The 19055-nt window shown below is 44.6% G+C and overlaps 1 protein-coding gene across 1 annotated transcript; it reads left to right on the forward strand.

Annotated features, from left to right (window-relative positions):
• The first annotated feature begins 1838 nt into the window (after positions 1 to 1838).
• Ythdf1 (YTH N6-methyladenosine RNA binding protein F1) lies at positions 1839 to 17972 on the forward strand. The gene is made up of 5 exons (XM_055596133.1): positions 1839 to 2102; positions 2469 to 2493; positions 3669 to 3748; positions 10767 to 12287; positions 17721 to 17972. The coding sequence occupies exons 1-5, from the start codon at positions 2076 to 2078 to the stop codon at positions 17745 to 17747; spliced, it is 1680 nt and encodes a 559-aa protein (XP_055452108.1). The 5' UTR covers positions 1839 to 2075; the 3' UTR covers positions 17748 to 17972.
• Positions 17973 to 19055: the final 1083 nt, after the last annotated feature.

The raw sequence follows: 19055 nt of genomic DNA on the forward strand, positions 1-19055 counted from the left end.
ATGTCTGGTGAGCAGTCAGTGTTCAGTAAGGCTGAGCAGGTTGAGGAACTTTCTAGGACTGTGTAAGCATCCCTCCACAGGATGCTTGCCGAGGGCAGGGACCACTGGCACTTCACTCTGGACATCCCAGGCTTGGAGTAGGTGCTCAACTAATGCTTTGAGATGAGTGACTAATGGATGTTTAGAAGGGGGAGTTATGACTCAAAGGAGCTTCTCAAGGTTGCTGCTAATGGGCAGAGGGTAGAAGGAGTCCCAAGATCACAAGCTGGTTTCCTGGAAGACAAGCTAGACACCTCAGAAGTTATGGAAGGAGAGGGTATCTGCTGCAGGGAGGAAGTTCATTCCTAAGAGGGCATTCACAGAGAAGAAAGAGGCTGTCACATTTGAGCACCTGTGGCTGTCTGGCACAGAAAGGTGTCCACACACAGCTGGCCTTCATAGAGCCAATGGTTGAGTGAGCTAAGCCCAGCACACAGCAAAGTCTTGTTCGAGCCAGATGTCATTTGAAAACAGGGCTTGTAGCCTCTGGCCCCAATCCTTCAGCTCTCCCAGCCTCCTTGAAGGGCATCTACCATCTTCAAAATGGCCAAGAGATGTGCCCTGCGAGCCAGTGATTGACCTGCAAGTGCCTCCCACTGGTGTCCTCCTATTGATGACATGTAGCAGAAACTAGGACATTTACTACAGCAAAGCCAGGGACCAAACACTCCCTGAGAGGGATGAATGAGCATTGGTACCTAGCAATATTTTTTCAGAAGACCCATGTTTGGTTCTCAGCAGTCACATGATGGCTCACAATTTTGCCTGTTACTCCAGTTTCAGGGAATCAGATACCTTTTCTGACCTTCACAGGCACCAGGCACACACATAGTGGACATATATACATGAAAGCAAAGCACTCATACACATACAATTAAAAAAATATTTTAAAGAGGCTGGAGAGATGGCTCGGGGTACAAGAGCATTTGCTGCTCTTTCAGAGGACCCAGGTTCAATTCTCGGCACCCATGTTGAAAGTCCGAACCATTTGTGACTCCAGTTCCGGTGCACCTGGCACCCTCCTCTAGCCTCCTTAAGCACCAGGCACACATGTGGTGCATAGACAAAACAGACAAAACACTCCTATACAGAAAATTTAAATTAATGAATATTTTATGAATTACATTTTAAAAATTTGTTTTATTTCATATGTATGTGTGCCGGCTTGTCTGTATATGTACCACGTGCATCCAATGCTAGAAGAGGCTTCTGGAATGTGAGTGTTGGGAACCAAGCCCTGGTCCTCTGTATGAACAAGTAGTTTTAAACACTGAGCCCCCAAATAAACCTTGAGTGAAAGTGTTATTTGCTGTGGGGGAACAGGTTCACTGAGCAAGAAGTCTGCCTGAAATAGCTAATGATGTGAGTTCTTTGTTGGGGATTCTTTAAGGGATGACCTGAGCTTTCCCCAAAGCGGGCTGTCTAGCTTTTCTCAAAGGCTTCTTGTCTTTTCCCTCTGGGTGATAGAACCGGGTTCAGAATCTAACACGAACTCTGGTCACATATTGGCACTCTCATCTCAGGCCCAGATTGTCGCGGGGCAGGCAAGGAGGCCTGCTTAGCACCCTCAAAACTTTGACAGATAGGTATATAAGTTAGCCACAGCCACCCACCTCCTCAATAGGCACCGCCCCAGTAGTTCCACGTGACTCCCGACTCGCTCCGCCCCATCCCGTCCGGCCCCGCCCCTCCAGCGCGAGACTGAGTCCCAAGCGCGAAATTCTGGGCGAGGAGCCACGGCGCGCAGGCGCGATGGTGGCGACTCGACGGCGCTCCCGGCCTGCCCCGCGCGCTGACGTCGCGCAGCTTCGTCCCAGCCGCCGCGGCCGCCATTGGAGTCGGCGCCCCATCAGCCTGTCCGCTACCTCCCGCTGCCTCCCGCTGTTTCAGCCCGCGCGCTTACAGCTGTCGCCGCGCCCGGCCGCACCCGCGGAGTTGGCGGCGGGGCCCGGGGCCGCGCGCGGCGTGACAGGCCCGGCCTCGTGGGAGGCCCGAGCCGGCGGCGCCCCGGTCCCGCGCCGCGCTGTTCATGAAGCATGTCGGCCACCAGCGTGGACCCCCAGGTAGGGACGTCTCCGGACCACGGTCGCGAGACCAGGCCGTGGACTGGGCAAGACAGATTGCAGTCTGGTCAGCGCCGGGGACCTGTAGGCTGGGCTGGGGTTGGGGGTACGGAGTCCGGGCTGGGAACCGGGCGGCCGGGTCAGGGCTTGAATCTCCGGGCCGAAGATTTGGATACCAGGCCGGGCCTGAGTTACGGGTTCAGATGACGGGGTCGCTGGGCTTGGCCGTGGTCAAAGTGTGGGAGATCTGGAGGCCAGGCCAGGGTCGCGTCGCCCTTCGTGGGGCATTCTCCGGATAGTAACTTTGTGTTTCCTTTCCCGGACTGGGTGGTGTCCACCCGCATATCCTGGCCTGCGGCGACGCAGAGAACAAAAGGACAAGATAATAAAGGTGAGGAGAGTTCCGGGAAGTCATACGGACTTTGGAGGAGAACGGGGTAATGACAGTGTGGACAAGAGAAAGTCTGCCAACCTGGCTTGGAATCCAATGAAACTTAGTTTCCTCCGTCAACTTGGAGGAGATGAAACTTTCCATTTCCGGGGTATTGACAGATTGGAAGGGGACTAGAAAATAAAGACGTACCCGGAGTAGTGCAGTCCTTCCCTCTTCACCTGCAAGAACAGTTACCTGGTGGGGGAAGGAAATAGTGATAAGGTGACAAGACGTCCTCGCAGAGGGTGGGGGGCGGGGTGGGGTGGGGGATGAGTGACTGGTCTTCTGTTAGGTAGTGGGTGGCTGTGGAGGAGAATCAGCCAGCCAGCTAGCCTGTGGGCCTCAGAGGCTGTGCCCTCCACCCTTAGTTACAGTCATAGTAAGTTTATTGCCATCTCCTGTGCTATTCTGGCTTGTAATAAGCTCCCAAAACTTGTGAGACCTCAAAAGTGACACTACATGTTTACTTGAAAGACTGTTCTTAGCCAGTGCGTGTTGTTACTTGGGTGTAACCAAATATGGTTCATCGTGTTTTAAGGTTGGAAAAGGCCCAACACTTTATTTACCATTCCTTTTCTTTCCTTTACTGGCTGTGCACTGTGTAAGTGGAGAATCAGATGATAGTGAGCTTCGATTACAGCCCTTTCCAGCTGAGCGTCCTGCCCTCAGATCTCCACACACAACTGGGCTCTTAAAAGGATGTGTTTAAAAGCAAAAGCTCTGTTTGCCTGGCGTAGATCTTCTGAGACCCTGTAGATTTCATCAGCGGGGGTGGGGGGGTCAGTACTAGAGCACTTGACTGGCATATGGCCTTGGTTCAGTCCCCCACCTCTAGAGTGGGGGAGGGGCCATCACATGACCCTCAAAGTCTGACTGTAATAAGTGTCTTGCCATTTATTTGCAACAAAATGACATCTAAACAAACTATAGTTATATTTTTATTTTAAAAGTAGTTTATGAAGAGTTGTACAGCAGCATTCTAACTAGGCATATAAACATCAGCTCTCGAGAGTTTACCCATTTTGAAATAGTTATCTAATAAAAATTGGTAAAAATAGACTTTACTAAGGTTTCCATGCTTCAAAGTAATTTTTTAAATCTTGAAGATAATATTTTGCAACTTCTTGTTCTAGTACAAAATGGTTCTTTACATCAGAAGGATACAGTCCATGACAATGACTTTGAGCCCTACCTTTCTGGACAATCCAATCCGGTGAGTTTATTTTATTAGCATATTTTTATTTTTTAAATAATTTTGCTTTTAACACATATATTATAAATATTTCTATTTTTTGTACCCCAAACAGGAGATAGCCTAGAAAGTATTAGAAATGATAGAGTGGGCGTGGAGATTTGGTTGGAGCAGGTCTTCCTGCTGGGCCTGGGGCCTGAATGGAAGATAGTCTTCTCCATGTGGAGCAGCATCCCATTGAGGTTGAGTATAGGCAGCCTTCTAATTTAGCCTCAGCATTTGTAGGCTTTTTAATGCTTTTTTATGGTGTATAGTAGTGTATGGTTCCCTGAAGCTTTGTGCTATGTTCACTTTGTCTCTGGAGAGTTGGTGTTATGATCCAGGAGAGTAGCTAAGCACTGGACAGTGAAGCAGACTCCTTGTCTGTGCTCGAACCTGCATCAGGTGACTTGCCTCCTCTGAATCCTAGTTTCTTTTTTTTTATGAAAAAATAATACTGCTGTTAGGACTCTTAGGAGATTGGCATTAGAGAGGTTATATAAAGCACAGAGAGAGTACCTGTATTGTCCAGTAAGCTCCAAGGGCTTTTTGTTCTCAGGTAATTCAGGATTTCTTATCTTTGCCAGCATGGACCCCTTCCATTTTCATGTGTAGGTATATATGTATGGGCACAAGTATGTGTGTGTAATGAGCCATGGGGACCGGGAGGTGGGGATCAAACACATATAGACCTGATGTTGATGTCATCTTCTATGATCCTTCTACCTTATTCAGTGATGCATGATCTGTTAAACGCAGAGCTTGCCAGTGTGGCTATGTCTCAGTTACTTTGGGAATCTCCCACCTTTACAAGTAGGCCACCAAACTCGTCTGGCATTTACATAGGTTTGAGGGGTTCCAAACTCTGGTCCTAAAGTTTGAGTGGCTTTAAACTGAGCCATCTCCCCAGTCAGTACTTTAATTTTTTTTTTGTTTTGTTTTGTTTTGTTTTTTTTAGTACTTTAATTTTTAAGTATGGGCATTTCCGTATATGCACAGGTGACCTCAAAGTCTAGAAGAGGGTGTTAAATCTTCTGGAACTGGAGTTCCAGGTGATTGTGAACTGCCTATATAGATCCTGGCAACTGAACTATAGTCCTCTGCAAGAATAGCAAGTACTCGATCTCTGGGCCAGCTCTCTAGAACTATATAATTAAACTTTTTTTTTAACCTTTTGAACATTTCATATGAACATACACTATATGTTGATCATAACAGCCTCATATTTCCCCAGTGTGCCCCTCCTACCTTCATGTCCTCTCTGTCCCCTAACCTGGAATCATGGGCATTTTGTGCCAAAGCATTGTTTTGGCTGTTCCCTGCACTAGAGAATCTCCAGTATCTCCCTGGCTCCCACCCACTAGATTCTCTGTGCAGGTTTTCATGAGAATTGGAGAATTGTCTGCAAGATGTTTTCTGATGACAAAATTGCCCTGATTAAAAACCAGAGACAATTTGGGTATGGTGGTACACAACTTTAATCCCAGGTACAGACAGGTGAGTTCAAGGCCAGCCAGGGCTCTGTATTAAAACCTATCTCAAAACAAACAAAAAGCCATAGACAATTTGAAATTTAGATTTTTACCATAGTGTCTGCCACTTTTAAATGCCTGCTGTGTGTTTAGAGTCAACCAAGGCTTTGCTGGCCCTTCTACCAGAAGGAAATGGATTATCTGCCGGGTTTTGTTTTTGTTTTCCTCATCTCCTCCTTCTAGGTCATCTTAGAGCATTTTACAACTTTTCTCCATCTTTCTTCCCACCACATTCAGCATATCAGAAGCCTAAGAGTGTGAGGGAGCCTTAACCTTAACCTATTGGGTTGCATGGTTGCCCTGAATATCTGGGCAGTATAGGGTTGCAGAACTGACTTGACTTTCATTAGGGGCTGTTGTCCATGATAAGAACAAAACATTAAACAAGTGTATTCTTTTTCCTCCTTTTTTTTTTTAAGGTTTCTCTGTGTAGAAGCCAAGGTCCGTGGCTGTTTTGGAACTCTGTAGATCAGGCTGGCCTCGAACTCACAGATCTGCCTACTTCTGCCTCTTGAGTGCTGGGATTAAAGGCATGTGCACCACTGCCCAGCTCCTGGGTTTCTTTTAGCAGTGGTGTGTATTAAATATTAAACAAAACAAGGAACTGGGGTTGCTTTACTACATTTGAAATGTGATTTTATTAAGCAGGGACTCATGGAATATTTAGAATATTTAGAATTATTTAGAATATTTAGAATATTTAGTTTCTTAAAAGTGGAATCGATTTTCCCCCTTACTGTCAATTGCATGGTACTGAACTCTTCTCTTGGGGAAGCCATGAAAAGGAATGTTATTCAGGGAATCACCCCAGTAAATAGCTCTAGTTCCTGATGTCTGTATGCTCAGATGTGTGCTTTTGGTAAAGTGCTTAACTAACTAGCATGTTTTTTGTTTGGTTTTGGTTGGTTGGTTGGTTTTGGTTTGTGGAGAGAGGGTTTCTCTGTGTAGCCTTGCTTTTCCTGGACTCGCTTTGTAGACCAGGCTGGCCTCAAACTCAGAGATTTGCCTACCTCTGTCTCTCTGAGTGCTGGAATTACAGGTGTGCACCACCGCATCTGCACCAGCACATTGCATAAGACTACATTTTCTAGAAATAACAAATTGTGTTAGGTAGGTAGAAAGTAGCAACACAGGAAGCTTTCAGGCTTTCACTTAAGGAAGCAGTTGAGGCCCAGCATGATAATGACCATTTACCTCTTTGGAGAAGCTGGAACCTCTATAGTCATTCAGCAAGTGCCTACTGTCTTTGTTGTTTGTTTCTTCATTCTATCACCCTACTTTTCTGTAGTACATCCTAGTGCCCAAAGATTGTTTAAAGTGCTTGATGGACACTGCCACTCATGTTACATGTGACCACACTGAAGTTTGTATCTCCATACTCATTTGTGAGGAACTGCTTGCTGGCCTTAGGAGCTTATCTTGAAAATTGAGCCTACCCAATCACCCAAGGCTTTTTATCAGGGTCTGTGTGGGTTTTTGTTTTGTTTTGTTTTTGTTTTTCCGCCTACAGCCCATAGTTAAAGAATGCTGTGCCTTGTTAGGGTATATGCAGCCTTTCTTATTTGTGAATATCTGAGAGAAACTTGACACTTGGGTTACTGCCATGTCCAGGCAGTTCTGGTAGGCTTGGAATTAGCATATACGTGCCTGGCTATCCAGCCTGTGTCTGGCTTAGATTTTTGTGGCTACAGGTATATAAGATTCTTTAAAAGGTCCAATGATGGTACCCAGTTGGAGGAGTTTGCTACCACTACAGCTTCCCAGGGGGCCGAGGAAAGCATGCAGTGGGTCTTTACTTGCTCCTTAGCAAGTTGCTTAAACAGATAGAGAAATTCCTTGTCAGGAGCTGCTGTCTCTGCATACCAGCCAGATAAGTGGCTGACATCACAGTCTCAGAAGGATCAGTCTTGAAGAAAGACCAAGAAAGTGCCTAGCCGAGTGAGTGTGCAGTGTTCAGATTTTTCTTTAACCTTTCCTCTGTCTGTAATCTCCTGAAACAAGTGTTGTCATGCTGATTGACTGAGCAGTTTCCAGGAGTCCTAGTTGCTTGGTCACTTTTCAACCTTGCCTCCAATGCTTTCCTTTCTCATAATTGATTAGATTTGATTAGTACTTGTGTTTCAGCATGCTCCAGAGATGATCTGAAGGGCTTGGAGGAGACTGTTGTACATCTCCTTCCAGTCTCAGTTACTCTGATGTTTAGTCACCTTATTGTTCAAATGGTCTTGGAATTCTTTCCTTCTCAGAAGAAGGACAGAGGAAATGTTCTAGTCATTTGGATCTTCCCCACCTTCCTTTTCACTTAAGGTGATTAAACTTGGTTTAATACAAAAACAAACAAACAAACAAAACCCTTTTTAATTCTAGAACAGATTTATGGCTTTATTATACTTTTCTATTTCCAAATGATCTAGGGATAACAGCTATGGTTATTCAAATTCTCTTTAATTCTTTGGAGTGTCTATTTTATTTATCTAATTTCCTAGTTATCCAGAGGAAAAGGCCTAAGAGCTCCAAGTTGTATTTTCACCTGTCAGTGTTCTCTGGCTTTGCCTGGAAGATTTATTTGCCTCCTTGTGTGGTCCTGTTTTACCCAGACTTTGATTAGAAATCTTAAATATGGGACTACCCAGTAGTCTGGTAAGAGCTGTGGGAACCCAAGTGCTCTACTTAGAGGTGTTCATGTGTGAAGAACAACTTTTGAGTTTGTTTGCATAACTTAGTTTACTCAGCTGTGTCTCTGATAAACCATTTCATATTGGTAACTACACTGTGGAGCCACAAAGCCAGAAGGCACTGTCTTGCCTGGGGCATTTATAAGTGAGTGTAAACCCTAAGCTTGTGCCTGGCTGTATGGAGGGAGGAGGAGGGCTTGGACAGGCTTTGCATGCTTTACCAGCAGCCCCAGTGTATTTATTTCCAGGGCACATTTGAAGTAAATTGTTGCACATCTAGACCAGAACAGGGAGCATGTACTGATGGGAACCACTTCCTTCCCAGGAAAGGTGTATATCATGGACTGGCATTCAGCCTGGCTTACAGAGTTGCGGGAGCAGCGGCTACAGGTTTCTTCTGCATAAAATGGCCTGGTTGAGATAGCTTCACAAAGTAGCCTGGTGCTTCACTTTCAGAGATTGAAAGAAAATACGATGGAGGTAATAGAAACCGGTCTGTTAGTGGGGTTGAGGTAAAAACTGGAATTGGGCTAAAGCACAGTTTCACAGTGCCTGTGGCCTCGCAGGATGGAAAGAATTAGGAGAGGTGGGGCTGCTGGTTCAGAGGCAAAGGGAGGGCATGGTTAGGTGTTTGGACAACCTCCTGGATGCCCACAGCACTTTTCAGGAGACCTTAGTAAACAATGGCCTTTTTATCTGGAATTTCACCTTTTCCATGGGGCTTGATTTTATTTTTACTTATTCCATCTTCCATTCTACAACTCAGAGCAGTGAGATCTCCCCAAGGCTATACCTTCCAGGCTGCTGACTGCTTCTCTTTTGTGATGCCTTACTGCCTTTGTCCTAAAAGTGTGTTTCTACATGTACATTTTTAGTTGAATCATCACACCCTTGACTTGAGGTGTGATGATTTTTGCAGAGAAAGTTAGCTGGGATCTTTGTGTTAGGATCTGAAAGAGACAATTTTAGGATTTGGGGCAGGGAGGTGTTGTGCTTGAATCTACCATATTCAGGTATCATTTGGGCAGGGCAAGGCTGAAGAATAAAGGGGGTCCCTGTTGTGTGGTGTTGAGTGCATGGCGGGCTGTTTGTACAGCTCTGTTTTTAACCTGTGTGCTATGTCTGTTCTTTGGACGGTGGGCCTTGAGAGCTGTACGTAATGTGATGGGTCATACCTCATAATCCTAAATTGTGTCAGTCTCAGTTATGGCCTAAGTGTAAGTCAGAATGACTTGAGCATCTTTTCTGAGTCCTTATTGCTGTTTTTCTGTTGGTTTGTGGCCCAGTGGGTTAGAATGGCATACCATCACTAGGGTCTTCCCTTCTATTTGCCTTTCTCATAATTAAAGTAGTTGCTGAGGAGAGGGCTGATCTTCCTTTGGAAGGACTATGCCCTCCATAGTCCTTTTAAATCCTTGAAGGCATCTGTATGCTTCTGCCCAGAGCTTATTGATTCTTCTTCCCCCTGGCCCTGTTGTTCAGGCTCCTTTGAGGGATTCTGGGAGGAAGTACGAGACAGGAAGTTGCAGTGGAGGAGCCAGAATCACTGAAATCCTTCCAGGAGAAGATACACAAAGTTTTTTGGTTTGGTTTTGTTTTGTTTTTTTCATGTTTATAGACTATTTATAATGACCTACTTGTAGATGCTAAAAGTTTTTATTACAGGAAGCAATTATTTCACGTTAAATGATCTGAAGTGGTCTGATGCCAAGTAAAACTTTATTAACCTTCACTAGACGTGTCCACCCCCAAGCACAAATTGCCATGCTATAGGAAGGTATCTTTATTTTTTTTTAAACCTCACTGATGAGATTGAAAAGAAATATAATGGGATAATAGAAACTAGTGTGTTGGTGGGGTTGAGGTGAAAACCAAAATTGAGCCCAAAGCACCTCTGTTATAATACCTGAGGGCCGTGTGTAGAGAACCTCAGCTGAGTGTCTCTCCAAAGAGATGTTATTTTAGAGCTGCCAACTCCAAAATTTACATCTGCAGCCTAGGAAACTCCTTAGAGGTATAGTAAGGCTATCAGGTCAAGATGGTGAAGCATTCCATCCTTTCTCTACAACATTTTGCCTTTAAAGCCCCTCTCACAAGCTCCTGATGCAGATAGGTGGGGCTTAAGAAGACCTAACTAAAGTGGGTCTTCCGCTATCAGATAGCAAGGTTCTTAAACTCCAGGGACTTGATATTGGTAAAGACCTGGAACCGATGAAAGACCTTGTTCTCCATGCTGAGCGCCCAGGAGTGTGCCCAGGAAACCATGGAATGTGAAAGGCAGAGCCTCAGAAGAACTCAGCCGGGGGACTATTGGGAATGTCGGGTAGAAGAGGGCCTTAAAGGGCGTTGAATACCAGTGCCCAGGTGTGTTAACAGGTCAGTGAGCTGGAGCTTGCTAGTTTTATTGACTGTCGGAGCCATCTCGGTGCATTGTGAAAGCTGTCCTCATGCTTTGCTGTGCTATTGGTGTTCGTTGTAAATTTTACTATTTCAAGACTGGGTTGGATTCCTCTGATTGGTGGAGGTGGAAGGGTGGTTTGGGTAGGTCATTTCATCCGAGTTCAGATCATTGCAAAGCTGGTTTTGTATTTTGAGGCAACAGCTTAGGTTGCATTTGTTACGAATTTCTCTAGATCCTGACTTTTATTTTGACATTGGTGGCCAAAGCTTTCATTTAGGAAGAAATAATCATGTGCCGTAGTAGACTTTTTTTCTGCTCTGCCTGTGTATGAAGTGGTCAGCATGGTGGGCTGTGTGACAGGAGTCTAATTCATCACCTGTTTGTTTTCACAGAGTAACAGTTACCCCTCGATGAGTGATCCTTACCTGTCCAGCTACTATCCACCATCCATTGGATTTCCTTACTCCCTCAGCGAGGCACCATGGTCCACTGCAGGGGACCCTCCCATCCCATATCTCACTACCTATGGACAACTTAGTAATGGAGACCATCACTTCATGCATGATGCTGTTTTTGGGCAGCCTGGAGGTCTGGGGAACAATATTTACCAGCACAGGTTTAATTTTTTTCCTGAAAACCCTGCATTCTCAGCATGGGGGACAAGTGGTTCTCAGGGGCAGCAGACTCAGAGCTCAGCCTATGGGAGCAGTTACACTTACCCACCAAGCTCCCTTGGTGGCACAGTTGTTGATGGGCAGACAGGTTTTCACAGTGACACCCTCAACAAGGCCCCTGGGATGAACAGTCTGGAACAGGGCATGGTTGGCCTGAAGATTGGGGATGTTACCACCTCTGCAGTTAAGACAGTGGGTTCAGTAGTCAACAGTGTGGCACTGACTGGTGTTCTTTCTGGTAATGGTGGGACAAATGTAAACATGCCAGTTTCAAAACCAACTTCATGGGCAGCCATTGCCAGCAAGCCTGCAAAACCACAGCCTAAGATGAAAACAAAGAGTGGGCCGATAGTAGGGGGTGCCCTGCCTCCCCCACCAATAAAGCATAACATGGACATTGGTACATGGGATAACAAGGGCCCTGTTCCAAAGGCCTCAGCTCCCCAGCAGACACCATCCCCCCAGGCTGCCCCACAGCCCCAGCAGGTAGCTCAGCCTCTCCCTGTTCAGCCCCCACCTTTGGTCCAGCCACAGTATCAGAGCCCTCAGCAGCCACTTCAACCCCGCTGGGTGGCTCCTCGAAACAGAAATGCAGCATTTGGGCAGAGTGGAGGGGCCAACAGTGACAGTAACTCTGTTGGAAATGCCCAGCCTGCTTCTACCCCAAGTGTAGAATCCCACCCAGTCCTGGAGAAACTGAAAGCTGCCCACAGCTACAACCCTAAAGAGTTCGACTGGAATCTTAAGAGTGGGCGGGTGTTCATCATCAAGAGCTATTCTGAGGACGACATCCACCGCTCTATCAAGTACTCCATCTGGTGTAGCACTGAGCATGGCAACAAGCGCCTGGATGGCGCCTTCCGCTCCATGAGCAGCAAGGGGCCTGTTTATCTGCTTTTCAGTGTCAATGGGAGTGGACATTTCTGTGGGGTGGCAGAGATGAAGTCCCCTGTGGACTACGGCACCAGTGCTGGGGTCTGGTCTCAGGACAAGTGGAAGGGGAAGTTTGATGTGAAGTGGATTTTTGTCAAGGATGTGCCCAATAACCAACTTCGGCACATCAGACTGGAGAATAACGACAACAAACCTGTCACAAACTCCCGTGATACACAGGAGGTGCCCTTAGAAAAAGCAAAACAAGTGCTGAAAATTATTGCATCCTATAAGCACACGACCTCCATCTTTGACGACTTTTCTCATTACGAGAAGCGCCAGGAGGAAGAGGAAGTGGTGCGCAAGGTGAGTTATCTTTAGGTACCTGTTACACGGGTGTCTGGCTGCATGCCAGGGGACCTGCACAATGGGCTGGAGTGTAATGCCCAGTGGGGGCAGGTTGATACAGTATGAGAGGCATCTCTTAACTTAGCTATTACATCACTGGGATGAGCCAGTAGTGTGATGTTTTGAGTGGATGTCAATAAAAATCTTACCACTTTCCTCTTACAAGACGTGGTAATCTGGACTACTATGTATATACTTAAGAACAGAGAATGCAGGAAAGCTGTTCTTTCTAGTGTCTGCCCAGTCAAGCACACTTAGAAACCAGTGTTCAAGGGGCTGGAGAGATGGCTCAGTTAGGACTACTGGTTTCTCCTCCAAAGGCCCTGAGTTCAATTCCCAGCAAACACAAGGAGGCTCGTAACCATGTGTAATGAGATCTGGTACCTCCTGGCATGCAGGCAGAATACTACATAAATAGTAAACCTTAAAAGAAAAAAACAAAACTGTTGATGTGGCACCAGGGAATCCAGTGAGACTGCCCATGGTATTGGCTGTGCCTTGGTATTCCACCTGCCCGAGGATCTATGCACTACCACACCATAATTGGAAGCTTTGGGTCTAAAGGTCAGTTCCTATTATCCTTTTAGGAACTCAGAAGGCCTACAGTTTGGGGGAACTTAAATCCACTTAAATCATTTAAGTACTAAGAATAGTGTGCTGGGGCCCCCTGATAGGGAGCTGGCTTGGGATCCAGGTATTTGGAATTAAAGATTATGGTTATATGGTTAGGTCCATTTGCCTGGAGATAGTCCTAACTGATTTGATGTCATTTGGTCTGCAGAACAGAAATGAAACAGGTCTTGGTGTATTGTGAAGTGTTTATTACCTAAGAACATTTGTCCTCAGATTCTTTTTTTTTTTTTTTTTTTTTTCATTAACTGTCAGTTAGCATGGGAGGTTGCTTGTTGGATGGCCTCCAGTCTTCTTGTCCTCTGCATTAGATGACTTGCTTATGTGAATAGTTAAACATTTTGAGCATGGAAGTATGGAAAAAGCCCTGTGGTAATGCTGCTGGTACCAGTAAGTTACTCTCATCACATGTAGTGATGATGAGAAAAAGCATTAAGAAAGGGATGGCATTTATTTCCAGTAACTGAAATTGTGTAGATTTAGCTTTTTAGGTATAAAAGAACAGATAGGCATTTCTTAACAGTGACATAGGTTCTTAAAAATAGGCTGTTAGTGATTTTGTTTCAGTAGCATTATCATATCTATACCAGTGTAAACCAAAAATGCCTAGAGCATCTATAGATCAAACCACTGTGTTAGCACAGTATTGTTAGTGTGGTGTCTGCCTGAGTTAGAACAGGGGCAGTAAATGAAACTTAGGTCCTTTTATCTAGTAGCTACCTATTTTGTTCCTTTTATCTGGTAGCTAGCTATTTGTGTGCGCATGTGTTAATGCTCAGTTTTCTTTTAAATAGTGAATCTTTAGAGTTCCATTAAAAATGCCCTGGGTGGGCCCGGAGAGATGGTTCAGCAATTAAGTGTAGGCTGCTATTCCTGTGGACCTGAATTTAATTCCCAGTACATATATGACAGCTAGCAGCTGTCTATAATGCCTGACCCACAGGATCTGACACCCTCTTCTGGCTTCTGAAGGCACTGTACTCTTGGTTACATGTTTAGGTAAAACAGTTAACACATAAAAATAAATAAAATCTCAGGAAACAGAACACTCAGTTCTTTTATGTAACACACACATATACATAAACACATACATACATACATACATACATACATACATACATACATACATACATACACTAAGTCTCAGAGATTGGTGATAGGCTTAGGGATAAAACTCTGCCCCTCGTTTGGTTGTGTATTAAAAATTATAACGTCTTTTTTGTTTAATTTTTATTTAGGTGTTTTTCTGAATATGTCTGTGTGAGGGTGTTGGAACCCCTGGAACTGGAGTTACAGACAGTGGTGAGCTGCTGTGTGGGTACTGGGAATTGAAGCCGGGTCCTCTGGGAGAGCAGCCAATGCTCTTAACCACTGAACCGTCTCTCCAGCCCCATAAAAACTTTTTGCTTTTTTCAAATCTTTTAAGTTTTTATCTATGCCTTCATGATTTTATATGCATCACGTGTGCATATGCTTACTGAAGTAAGACGAGGGTGTCAGATCCCATGGTATTAGAGTTACAGATAGTTGTGAACTTCCTGATTTGGATGTTGGGAACCAAAAGAGAACCAAGTCTTTGGCAAGAACAGTGTTAGTCCCTAATTCTGTCATCTTAAAACTTGAATTATAAACTTGATTCTTAGACAGATTGCTGTAAGGTCTCTGATTACTCTCTGGTCTTGTGGTAAGCCTTTTGAGTGACCTTCCGGAGTTACAAGTTACTGGCATATGGTCAGGATCCCTGGTAGTCCTTAGAGGTCTTGAAACATTATGGAGGTCAGCATAAAGAGCCTCTTAGGAAGGACAAGTGACTCTTTCCCAAACAATGACAGCCCCCAGCCATTAAGCTTTTTTTTTTTAATCCATGGATTTGAGTGTTAAATTGTATTGAAGAAGACAAATGAATACTCTGGCCTTTTTTTTTTTTTTTTTTTTTGTAATGGTTCTAGTGGAATTTCAAACATCTCTTTACCCACTGTGGGACAATCCTTAGGCGATTCATGCCTTTGCTGGGCTGTGTGCCAGCTACCCACCAGGTACTCCATTTTCCCTTCAAGGAGACTGGGCTGTTGGTTTATTTAGGAATTGGAATCCCAGGTGTTTGGGGATTGAGAGTCTAGGCTGCTGAGGAATGCCATTTCATCTTAGAGTGCAGTGGGAAGCTGGGAGTGGTACCACACACCTTTAATTCCAGCACGCAGGAGGCAGAGGCAGGTAGATCTCTGTTTAAAAAAAAAAGAACGAAGTCTGGAGGAGTGAAGAGCTGTGCCGCCTTCTAGGCTAAAATGTGCCTGCAAAATGCTTGAGGCTTTCGGAGACACCTAAGGTTCTTCTGACCTGAGGACAGACCTCACCACTTTTAAGTAGCATTTGTTTTTTAGAAAGCAAAACATAGCTAACATTTTCACAGTTGCTCTTTCAGATTTTTTTTTTTTTTTTTTTTTTTTTTGTCCAGCTATAAATAGGAAAATACGCTAATTTCTTTTCTTCCTTTTTCCTTTTTTTGGTTTTCCAAGACATGGTTTCTCTGTGTGACCATGGCTATTCTGGAACTCACTTCATAGTCCAGGCTGGCTTCAATTCCAAGTCCTAGTTTGATACCTTGTTATTATTTTGTTTTGTTTTGAGACAGTCTTCACTATATAGCTGTGGCTGGTCTTGATCCATAGGCCTCTGCCTGGTGGGCTCTGGGATTAAAGGCATACGCCTCTATAGCGGCCTTTGTTTTGTTTGTTGTTGTTTATTGTTTTTGAGACATAGTCTCAGATACCTTGCTTTTCAATTTAAATTTATTTTTACTCGTTACATTTTACACATTTATTTGTGTGTGTGTGTGGTGGGGTGTAAAAGGATATGGGGGAGGGTGTGGCTCACTCCTTTTGTCATATGAGTCCTGGGCATCAAATCCCAGATTGTCAGACTTGGGAGCATGTGTCCTAGTCTGCTGCGCCACCTTGCCATCCCTATGTAGTTGTTTTGTTCAATCTAATCTATTAGCGGGTCTTTGTTAGAGTATTTAAAACAATGACAGTTGAGTGTTCTGCACAATGCCTACTAGCTGGAGATTCCTACAATATTCTGACCCTAGTCAGACAGGCCTCTGGGGTGTGTCACATACACAAGGCCCTTTTAGGATGACCTGTATCCTCCTTCAGCACCCCCTTCCCCACAAAAAAAGTTTTATGAGCAATGTTACCTCTTTAAAGAGCAGGTGACAAACTTTGTAGCTGTTGCTAGAAAGCTATGGCTGAAGGAGCCAGACACTGTCTTCCTCTTCAAGGTGCTTTACTAGCAGCCATTTCACTCTGGGGAGACAGGCTTTTGGTTGAAGAGAATTTTCCTCTTTACACCGAAGTGGAGGGTTGTGAATTCTTAGTAATCCACCTACTCATTGATCTAGGTGCCTTGCCACCTCCTTAAGATTGGAGTTACGTGAAGATGTGAGAGGCTTTGGGTGGTGGTCATCTCTGTGCCTGGCACATGTTTGGTCCAGCTTATCCCCAAAGGAAAGTACACCTGTTGCTCAGATACACTAAATGTATTTAGAAGCAGTAGCACATACCTGTGATTCCAGTGCTTAAGAGGTATGTGTGGGCAGAAGGATCAGGAGTAGTTCAAGGCCAGCCTTAGGTACATGAACACTGTCTCAAAACAAACAAAACCCAAACTGAGCAATTACAAACTTCAGTAACTGTAGGAACTCTACTGGCAGTTTTCTCAGTTCATACCTAGGATGACTGCTGGGGATAGAACCTTTAACTCTGGGTATAATTTTTTATATTTATGCTCATTCTCCAATAGCATGACAGTACATGAGGGAGGAAGGAGGAGAGAGAGACAGTCTGTGTGTGTGCATACATACAAGAGAGGAGAGAAGGGGGAAGAGAAACAGACATAAGACTATACAGAGGGTCCTAAAAGGGTTAGGACACAACATGGTGCTTGATGTGTGTGTGATAGTACGTCTTCCTTGCCCCAGAGACACTCTGTTATGGGCTGAATTTAGATGGTGCAATGTTAGGAAAGACAAGGTGGCTTCTAAACCCACTGATCAGAAACCATGTAGGCACACATGAAGAAAGAATTGGATGTAAGTCCCAGATTGTTGTGATGCGCATGCTGGGGGTGGAGAGCTGTCTGTGGAAGTAAAAGTAAGTCAGCTCAGTTGAGGAGTTATCCCTCTGACTTAGTCGGTACTGGTGGAAGGCACGAGGAAACTTGAGGTGGTGGGAAGGGCTTCAACTAGATGGCTTGTCTTGTCTTCCTGTCCTACTTCGCCCTGACTTGGAGCTTGCTTTTTAGCATTAGACAGATTTTGGTGTTCTCTGAGTCATTGGTTTAATAGAATGAGAGAAAATTTAGAAAAGTTGTTCCTGTGTATCAGACATGCTAGAGTGCCCTTGGGTGCAGGTGCTTTTATAGATCTCCTATGTTTTATAGATCTCATGTAGCATGCTAATGGCATATGAGGGAGAGCTGGCTGGGTTGGGTGGGAGGAAGGCTGGGGTGATTGGTAGGAGACACTTGATGGGACACACGGCCCTATGACTTCTATTCAGAGGGTCTTCTTGAGAAAGGATAGGCCAACATGTGGTGCTTGAATGTAGGTGGTAGTTCAGAAGCAGGTCCACAGGGACTGCCTAGACCAGCACACATCCATATTTGGCTGCAGCCTAGGCTTCAGGCATCATTTATATGGGCCTTTACCTGCAAATCATAGTGCTTTATGAGCTAATAACTCTTCTCTTCTTCTTTTTACAGGAAAGGCAGAATCGAAACAAACAGTAAGGAAAGCCAGTTTGTTTTTGGTTAATGGTTGACTTTGAAAACAGTTATAAAGCTGTATGCTTGGTGCTGTCTCCGAGTCAGCTCCAGTGTCGTCCTCGTGCGGGGTTGATTGTTGCATCTTTATCTTTGTAGTTCATTTTTGCCAGATGGATCTGCATTCATTTGTATTTTTCTATGTATTATAATATTGTAGAACTCACTAATAAAGGAGTATTTTGTTTGTCAGCTTATCAGTCAGATTGACCTAATGCAAAATATAAATATTCTTCAAAACACCTAATACATCCCAAAGATATTTTTATTTTGGCAGAAATTATGTTCTTATTCTTATATCCAGTCATTTAATGTCCCTATAGGATACTTCATAGTTCTTACCCTCTACTGCTTTACAGGAAACAAAGAGCCCATTCAGCATGTGCTGTTGATGTCTTCTCACAGTACTGAAGTGGCTTGCCATTTTACTATCTGTGGTATCCATCAGAATGCTTACCTGCCCTTTTGAGTTTCCTTCTAGGCAGTTAACTTTTAGTTTTCAAGTGTGAGCACAGCTGTCTTTGGAGAAGCTGTCCATAGTTCAGTGCCCACGCAGAGTGGTGCTCCAGCTCTCCTTGCCACCATCTGCCACTGCATGAGGTTAGGCGCTGTGGCAAGGAACGAGAAGGTGTTCTAAGTCTGGTTCAGCATTGCAACATTCTTAGTTGTTCGCAGATCGTTTTTAGTTGCCCTCTTTTGAGAATCCTGATGCTGTCTTAAGTTTTTATATCAGTAACGCTAAGCTTTAAATGTAGGATCTGATAGTACAGGCAGTGTGATGGATGCTGCTGCCGACTGTAAATTTCACTGTGTGTCTCATTTTTTTTTCCTGTTGAATGGGTGAAAAAGTAAAAAAAACAAAAAAACAAAAAAAAATTCTTTAGAAAACACTTTGCTATCATGTTCCGTGGAATGAGGAGCCTCGGAGGAGCTCACTGCCACCTGGAGTTGGAGTTTAGCATGAAAGTGGTGCTCATGCCCGACGCCCTCGCATACTGAATCTGCACGCGCCCACTGTAGAGGATCCTTACTGTCTTAGAGAGCAGATATTTCTGAAACTATTTACTCCAAAAGACCCTCTGAGTTACCATTTAAGCTGTATTATTTAGACTTGTATTTAGAACGTGTCACTTCCTCGAGCTGTTACTACCTGTACGGAGTCGTGGACAACATCGGATACCTGTCCTCTAGGAGAATACAAGCCTTAATAAAACACCTGTTGAGCAAGCTTGTGTGTGTTCTTGTCTTCTCTGCTGTGTGTGCCTTGTTTCTCTT

The sequence above is a fragment of the Psammomys obesus genome, unplaced genomic scaffold (assembly GCF_907164565.1).
Source record: "Psammomys obesus unplaced genomic scaffold, mPsaObe1.curated_primary_1811, whole genome shotgun sequence".
Lineage (NCBI taxonomy): Eukaryota > Metazoa > Chordata > Mammalia > Rodentia > Muridae > Psammomys > Psammomys obesus.